The sequence below is a fragment of the Suncus etruscus genome, chromosome 8 (genome assembly GCF_024139225.1).
Source record: "Suncus etruscus isolate mSunEtr1 chromosome 8, mSunEtr1.pri.cur, whole genome shotgun sequence".
Classification (NCBI taxonomy): Eukaryota; Metazoa; Chordata; class Mammalia; order Eulipotyphla; family Soricidae; genus Suncus; species Suncus etruscus.
The window spans coordinates 40,724,507-40,733,426 of NC_064855.1; the positions used below are offsets into that span (position 1 = coordinate 40,724,507).

Here is an 8,920-nt window from a genome sequence, read left to right on the forward strand (position 1 = left end):
TTTTTTCTTTCTTTGAATTTTTCTTTCTATCTGTGTCTCTAAATCTGAAGCACTTTCTATATGCTGTTTCCTCTCACCTGAAATTCCCACTTCTCTCTTTGTCTTAGAACTTTTACTATGCATTGCTATACTTATGATTCTTTTTGTTTGTTATACAATTCATTGTGAAAGAAGGATTTAAAACAATTTTTGTTTGAATATTATAATATTTGTTGTAATAGAAGTATTTTAATAATGGGACAGTAACTATGTGTACTTGATATATTATTTTGTAACATGAACTGTTTAAGAGTGTTCATTGTTTTTCTCTGAGATCCACTTAAGAAAGTGGATCAATGATGAAAATAGCCAAATCTGAGCATCAGAAGGATTGCCATCCACTGGTACATGATCTCCACTTCTGAGAAGCAACAATACTATATTGTGTGTGTGTGTGTGTGTTGTTAGAGGAAAGAATGTGTATGTGAAGAGGCTTTATGTGCCTGTGTGCATGTAGATTAGTTCTGTATGATGATTACCATCTTTCTTACTGAACTCTATTGCCATGAAAATTCTACACTTGATCTAAGCTTAAAAAAAGCGGGGGGAGTGTTCATTGTTTGCTTGTGTTTTGTTACTTGAATGTACTGGTTTCTTTTTCTTGTAATGTGGAGCCTTCATTTATCTGTCTATCTGTGGTTTTATGTTCTGAGTAGTTAAATCACAGAGAGACATTTTGGAAAGGATGTTATTTCTCTCTTGAAGTTGGTGAAATGTGGCTTAAATTCAGCAGAAATAGTGCTAGCCTGTGTTTGTCTTTGTAGTTGCAAGTTTGATTGCTTTGCTAGAGATGGCAGAGAGTGGTGGAGATAGAATTAAAAAGATTCAGCAACTCTGTTCATATGAAATTTATAATAAGCATTATTGTCAGATTTTTTATGTGAGTGATGAGAGGCCTATATAATTGTGAAGTTTGTGAAGTAAATCATGCAGCATGAATGTGTCTTTTCCGAAGGCATTTGTGTAATTATGCTTAGTGCATTGGGAGGTATAAAGTAATTATTAAGACATTGGAAATTAGGAAACTTTCTAAATTCAGATCTGTAAGATCAGGTCTGTAAGGGTTAAAAGATTCTCCAGGCAGAAAGAGCAATAAGGGGATAAGGGCACCAAACTCCCTTTGTATATGCCTCTCAGGAATTTTAGAGCAAGTTAATCATTTGTAATAACAGATTATTAGTAAAAAAAAAAAAAACTTTTTGGTGTTCTAAATTCAAACAGACACAAAAGTGTTAAAATTTGAGTCTTTTATATTTCTATTAGAAAATTTATTTTGATTATTAAGGTATTTAAAAAATTATGTGGAAAATGTTGTGGTTCGCCTTTTTAAATAATATTGTTAATTTTCTTGCATATTGAACACCCAAGTGTGCTTTATATTACCCTTGGTTTTAATTCTGTGCTACAGCAATGTCTGTCCTTTACATCTGCATTGAAAGAACTATCCTTTTAAGTGTATTCAGAAAGTCGGTGTTGTGTATGTAAACATTTTATGGGATTATTATGTTACTGACCTTACCCTGATTGGTGATTGTGCCCTACCCTAGGGTGTGATCTGGCAATCTGCCCCCACCCTAGGATGGTACCTGATTCTGCTTCCACCATTGGGTGATATCTGATCCCACCATTGGGTGGTACCTGATTCTGGGGGATAAAAACAAGGGTCTGTGGAAGGCGAGAGGCTTTTGGCTGGAACTGAGGCTGAGACTTTGGACTTCAGTCTTGTCCACCAAATAAAGCTAATATTTCCACAAGCCTGACTTATGCGAGCTGTTTACCTGCCATTTCATCTCAGAACTGTCAGCTGAACAGGGTGGCAGACGGGTGCTCTGAGCTGGGAGGGAAAGACCTCATCCTCCATCCCTCCATCAGTCAACCTCTTCAGGGGCTGACTTGCAACAGTCAGCACATTATACAAAACTGTATATTTGTGTCAAAGTAAAAAATCTAGTATTGATGAAAAATATTGTTAATTTTATGAGTAATTAATATTATGAAAGTAACTAAATTTTTGTAACAAAAAGTTTTATTTCAATAAAAACCTTTGAATTACAAGCATTACAGTTATGAAGCACTATTTACATATTGATTCATGGACTGACTTTGCACTAAATACTCAATGGGCAAGGCAACTAAGGATAGGTGCAAAGGGGGTACACCAGCACTCAACTGCAACCACCGAACAGTATGATCACCATGACCATATGGTAGAATGACAGGACACATAATACAAAAAATCAGACCTGAAAATTAAATTGGAAGAGATGTCAAGTCAGCCAACTGCTGAGGTAACCTCTCCAAAAAATGGCATGTCTCGAGATTAGAAAAGTGCTTAAAACCTAAATATGAGCCCTGCACTGAGTTTATCATTTTTCAAGAAGCAAAAACTGAATCAGGGAGAGGGTGGGGTTAAGGCACTTGCATTACACGTGGCCTCTTTCATGCAATCTCCACCACAGCATGCTCCCCTAGGACCCCCAGGTATGGTCCCTACATTAAAAAGTAAAAGTTAAATTTTTGTAAAAATCAAGCTCTATGACCATTATCAATGCTCCATCCAAAATGGATTACAAAGAGGTTGGAGCAGATAGTGCTGAGAGAGATGATGAATATTAAGAGATGATAAATAATAATAATATCTAAGAAAAAAAAGAGAATATTCATCTGTCTATTCCAATTTGGACCCCCAGGTATGGTCCCTACATTAGAAAGTAAAAGTTAAATCTTTGTATAAAAAGAAAAAAAGGCTCCGTGTCCTTTAGCAATGCTCCATCCAAAATGGATTACAAAGTGGTTGGAGCAGATAGTGCTGAGAGACATGATAAATATTAAGAATATTCATCTGTCTATTCCAATTTGGACCCCTAGGTATGGTCCATACATTAGAAAGTAGAAGTTAAATCTTTGTAAAATATAAAATTCCTGACCATTATCAATGCTCCATCTAAAATGGATTACGAAGAGGTTGGAGCAGATAGTGCTGAGAGATGATGAATATTAAGAATATTCATCTGTCTATTCCAATTTTACATCTTTGTTATCCTGGAACTGTCTTATTTTTGTTGTCCACAGATTCTTTCCTATTTATAAAAGTGTGGTTTTAATTGTTCTAAAAAAAAAAAAAAAAACTTCTATAGGGGCCGGAGAGATAGCATGAAGGTAAGGTGTTTGCCTTGCATGCAGAAGGACAGTGGTTGAAATCCCAGCATCCCATATGGTCCCCTGAGCCTGTCAGGAGCGATTCCTGAGTGTAGAGCCAGGAGTAACCCCTGAGCGCTGCCAGGTGTGACTCAAAAACCAAAACTTCTATATTATGATTTTAAACCAGATATGTTGGTAAAGTCACCTGATCCTCATTCCCCAGGTGGTTTCTCTACAATGGTTTCAAGTCTAGCCTGGCTTATGTATGGATTTCTGAGGTCGCTGAGTGCTTGATGTGGTGCTTAAGCTCATAATGCAAGGAATGAGTGACAGCGAGTCTCAGCTGGGACCATTCACATCATCCCATCAGTACAGTACAAAGAACAGTCCAGGTGGCAGCCATTCAAAGTACTATACTTCACTTTCCAGCCATTACCTAGATTTTCCAAATGACTGGAAGGCCTTAACTCTGTCCAAACTAAACCATGACCAAAGTTTTCATATCCAACAAGTTAAGTAGTTGGTTGGTCTCTGGAATCCAGTGGATGTAACTGACAAGACAACTGTGTTTCTAAGTGCTAGGTTTTACAGTGGATTCCAGAGCCATTTCAATACCAAAGAAATTTTAATGTGTGTTTATCAAATAGCCATTTAGAAAGAACTCAGAAATGACATGGTGGTAAATGAGGGTAGGGACATGGGTTGAAGGAAGGCAAAAGAGAAACTGCAGGAGGCCTAGGATAGCTAGTATATACCCTCATGATGCTCAGAAACACAGATGGGTCTAGTAGAGTCCTTGATCTAAGCATCCTACAAAACAGAATGATGTATCCAAACTCCAAATGCTGGTTTCAATCAGAAGAAAAATGGAAAACTTGAAGATGGTAAAGGGATAGGTTGTGGTGGATCTCTCGAACATTATTCTTGCATTTCAAATTCCTGTTTCAGACTTTTCAAGTACGCATGCACATTCCCAAAGCCATGGTACTTGGCCAGATACACAAGGACTCCGGTTGCACAGCGCCCATCTCGCTGCCGACAGAAACTACAGTTGCAAATTCCACGACAGGGTGGACAGTGCCAGTTTGGCTCCAACAGAGCTTCCTTCACCTCCTCCCCATAGCAGTTTCGAAGGCAGGGACCACAGAATTGGCCTCTAACCCCCCAGCACTCGGGGTTTCTGCAATTTGTTTTAGTATCAATTGTTTTCTGGTGACACTGATGACAAGTAGATCCCATTGAACTGCTATAAATCTTCTCTCTAGAGTTGCTGCATATATTCTCCAGCTCCTCCTCTGTGATCTCTTCCACAGGGCGTATGATATGTGGAAGAGTGATTGACCCAGGACGACGACTCCTAGGCGTGTAATCTTCGTTCATGAAATTATCAAAAGTCTTCTTCCTCCTCACCAACATGTACTTGTCATCCTCCTCTTCCTCCTCCTCCACCTCCTCTTCTGTGGGGAGGGCACCGAGAGAGCCCAGGAGTCGGGAGTGGGCCCTTGTGACAGGTCGAGCTCTCCGCTCTGGGTTTCTCCTGGAAGTCACACCCTGGAACAAGCGCCTTCGAGGTGTCTTTGGTTGCGAACTGTGTATAGGCATGATGCGCCTTCCAGGGAATGGACCAGAGAAACGTTCTAATTCTGCCATTAGTTTTGCCAGCATTGCTTTGTTCTGCTTTATATTTGAAGCCCTTTTCTCCAGGAAGCTCACACCACTTTCATCTTCTGAATCAGAAATGGCATCCATCTCAGAGGGCTTGGGGGATGCTGCTTTCTGGGGAGCTGGTCTCCTGGTGTTTCGTGCTGGAAACTTCATGGCCACTCGAGTGGGCCAGAACGTCTACATTGACTGCGAGTCCTGCAGCCAGCTCGGTCTGACTGAGATTTCATTCCATCTTGTATCTCACTTTCTGAGAAACCACAAAATGATTCATCATCAGAGTCGGCATGAAAAATACTGGCCAGTTCGTTAGTGACATCTGGCCTTGGTTTCTGTAAAAATCCACAATGGTCTAATACATCTTGCACCTCACTTTCTGAAAAGCCGCAGAAAGATTCATTATCAGAGTCCTCATAAAAAACACTTGCCAGTTCTTCACTGATATCTGACCTGAATTTAGGTTTCGTGTTTGCAAAATTATCAGAAGCAAAGCTGTCACAACTGTCATCAGAGGATGATGAGGTTTCCATGGAAATCAACTTCACATACCTAAATTTCTTAAAGTTCTTCTTTACTCTCAGATCTTTTTGCGGCAAGCAGCGGGTGTGCATTCTGGTAGCGGGCATCTAGGTCGGGTTCGGAGCAGGGAAAGAGGAGCAGAAGCACCGTGTACCACCCACGGAGCCAAATCAGAAGCAAGAGCCGAAAGTAACTAAATTTTATAAGCGGGTTGTCAACATGTATCAAATATAATTTTGGTCTTAATATCTAAGTGTGGAGATGCATTAAATGTCTTTAAATATATTTTATAATGATCTAAATATTTTGTTAATTTGGTATATACAATTTTAACATGTATTTTCTTTTAATTTACAAATTATTAACATCAGATCTTCAAAGTAGGGACATTAGTTTGTTTTTTAAAGTCAGTTTTTTATACCTTTAATAGTCATAGTTAATGTTCTTGTGTCTAATAATTAAAATTTTAACAATTTATTGCAGCTGTCTTACTGTTCTACTGTGAAAATATTTTAAAGAGAACCTGTTTATTTAAAGCAGATATCATACTTCAAAGTGACGGCTCCTTCTATAGTGCTCATTAATCATTTTACTTAAATTTTTTAACTGCTTATTAACCATTTTACTTAATGTTTTAAACTTCAAAATTAGGATTGTTTTAGAAATGTTTTTGTGCTATATCTAAACCTTGATGCTTTTATTTTCAGCAAAGCTCTACTCCATCTACATTAAGTACTTTTAGAAGCTGGAAAAGTTTTCCTACAAAATTTTCTTACAAACATGCTGGCTATATGTTTAAAAGCACTTGTCCAATTTTACTTGGGTCAATTTTTCTTTTTTTTTTTTTTTTTGGTTTTTGGGCCACACCCGTTTGACGCTCAGGGGTTACTCCTGGCTATGTGCTCAGAAATTGCCCCTGGCTTGGGGGGACCATATGGGACGCCAGGGGATCGAACCGCGGTCCTTCCTTGGCTAGCGCTTGCAAGGCAGACACCTTACCTCCAGCGCCACCTACCCGGCCCCGGGTCAATTTTTCTAACGTAAGTTTTGGATCAATCCTTTTGTCTGTTCATGTGTGTGTTCTGTTGAATGAAGTGGCCACTAGTGTGAAAAGTTTTGTTTAGTGCATTTGGTTTTCTATGAAATGTCTGTTTATTTGGTATTTCTACATTTCATGATAAAATACAATTTTCAAAGCCTTATCCATTTTTGAGATTTCAATTAATTTTTTTACAACTTGGTCAGTCTGGTCACTTAGCAGCTGACAGACTGTGGCATCTTTCAATGAAAAAATAGTACACCTTGGAATTATGGAAAGATCCATTAATTTGGCAAATGGCAAGGCCCAGACCTAGTACTTCTCTGGGGCTGTGGATCTGTGTGCATTTCTGACATAAAAGAAGCAGCTACAAGCTGGCTCCCGTGAAGACATAAAACAAACTAATCAAGCTGTCTCCAGGGCCACAACAAACCTTGAGGGTTCCCCTTATGTTCCTTCCACAGAACTTAAAGAGGCCACCTACTTCCAAAAGAGACTTCCAGAGGATGGGTCTGCAGGCAAATAATTTCAGATGACAACACTAAAGAGTGAACATCCCCAGCGAGCACAGAATGAAGGAATACTTTGGAAAGAGACTTTAAAGGACACTTTTGCCATGAAGATGAAAATATCAATTGTTTATTTGTCACTTATTCTGTCTATAGTAATGCTGTGAAAAAGTGAAAGATGTGTTGCTTTAACATTTCTAATAATAGCCAGGAAATTCAGGATGAAATTGATAAATTATACCACCTGGTCTTAAATATTAAACAGGATGAGAGAATGTTATTATGTCTGGTTGGTTAAGCACCCTTTTGCCTTCCTTTCTTGGCCCCCTCATTGGTTTACTATTGGTAATCTCATTTGGGCCATGGGATTTTACAAAATTAACTGATTTTGTTAAGCATTTTTATTTTTTTTATTTTTTATTTTTTTGCAGGCAAAACCTATTCAGATGCATTACCATAGTTTTTCAGACCTGTTATTTTAGTTTGGAGTTTTCTGATTTCTGTCTTCATATTTTCTTGGTTCTTAATAGTGCTCTGTTCAACTCAATTCATGCTTTCTTTGAGTTCTGTGAGCATCCTCCATATTTCTTCTCTAAAGTCCATATCTGAGAGACTGACTAGTTGGTTGACCATTTTCCAGTTATCAGGGTTGCCATCTTCATTCTCTATGCCTGGTGCTGGCTTGCGTTGTTTCCCCATTGTCACACTTGTATTGTGGGTTTTTCTACTCGCTGTGGTTGTATTAATTGGCTAAATAATGTGCGTGGTCATGCTCCTCTGGCTCCACCCTTTGTGGGTGGGTTGACTTGCCTCCAAGGAAGGGGAGCCCTCCATGGATGAAGTCATACACAGGATCGAATCTTAGGCCTGAGCACACAGCAGAGAAAACAGTCTAGTGAGATATGCTGGGCTTCAGAGATCCAGCACAGTTTCTAGTGTGATTTTTTTCTGCGTGTTGCAGTGACATTCTTTTATTAGAAAGAATGCACAGCCGCAAAGCAAAGCGGAGCAAAGTGGTCTTCTGGAGCTTCTAGGAGAGCAATTTTGCTAGGCCCTTTTCGGCCCACTCACGAGAGGTTCAGGAGACAGGACAGTAGAAAAACATGTTTCTCACAGTACAATGGATTATTTCTTTACCATAAAAATGTGAAAGGCTTATCTGTGCTCCAGAATGGACAAAATTTTAAGACATCTTTCAGTTAAAGAAGTCCATTACAAAATGCTCTATTTCTGATTTGATATTTATAAAAGTCCTCAAAAAGAAAATTTATAAAGACAGTAAGATGAGTGACTGAACTAAAATAGGAAGAAGGAAGTAGAAAAAGATGATTAGTAAAGGAAGTGATAAAAATATTCTGCATCTGTGATATTAATGCACATTTATAATTCACTTTGAACAGATGCATTTTTACCATGAATAAGGTTCCCAGACTGTGGAATCACCTAAAAAACGTGGAACATTGAGCCAGAGTGATAGCACAGTGGTAAAGCTTTTTTTTGCCTTGCAAGCAGCCAACCTGGGGAGGGACCTGGGTTTGATTCCTGGCATCCCATATGGTTCCATGAGCCTTCCAGGAGTGACTTCTGAATGCCATAACTCCTGAACAAAGATCCAGGAGTAACCTTTGAGCACCACTGGGTGTGACCAAACAAACAAACAAACACAAAACAAATTAGTAGAGCATTAAGCTCAATGGCCGCATGTTTTCCCTGATCACTTTAAGTCACTGAGTCATCTTCTAAGCCCCTGAAACTGATTTCATGATATGCAAATTATATTTCAATAAAGCTTTAAAATATATATATTTCGGGGCAGAGGGCAGGAATGATAGTATAGCAGGTAGGGCACTTGCCTTACAAGTGGCTTATCCAGGATCAATCTTCAGTATCTCAAGAAGTACCTCAAGCCCTCCAGAAGCCAGTTCCCTAAGCATAGAGCCAGGAGTAAGCCCTAAACAGTGCTGGGTGTGACCCCAAAACAAGACGACATAATAATTGAGGGTTAGAAAAA

At 38.9% G+C, this 8,920-nt stretch overlaps 1 protein-coding gene and 2 non-coding genes across 3 annotated transcripts; 2 read left to right on the forward strand and 1 right to left on the reverse strand.

Moving 5' to 3' along the window:
* Positions 1-330: 330 nt before the first annotated feature.
* Positions 331-406, forward strand: LOC126016714 (small nucleolar RNA U2-19). Its single transcript, XR_007498473.1, has one exon. It is a non-coding gene; the product is annotated as a small nucleolar RNA U2-19 (small nucleolar RNA).
* A 981-nt stretch (positions 407-1,387) lies between these two features.
* On the forward strand, positions 1,388-1,517 carry LOC126016475 (small nucleolar RNA SNORA22). Its single transcript, XR_007498273.1, has one exon. It is a non-coding gene; the product is annotated as a small nucleolar RNA SNORA22 (small nucleolar RNA).
* A 2,467-nt stretch (positions 1,518-3,984) lies between these two features.
* LOC126015659 (cell division cycle-associated protein 7-like) lies at positions 3,985-5,453 on the reverse strand. Its single transcript, XM_049778255.1, is given in 2 exon segments — positions 3,985-5,009; positions 5,012-5,453. Coding segments are annotated over 2 exon segments (1,353 nt in total). The 3' UTR covers positions 3,985-4,098.
* Between the last annotated feature and the right edge of the window lie 3,467 nt (positions 5,454-8,920).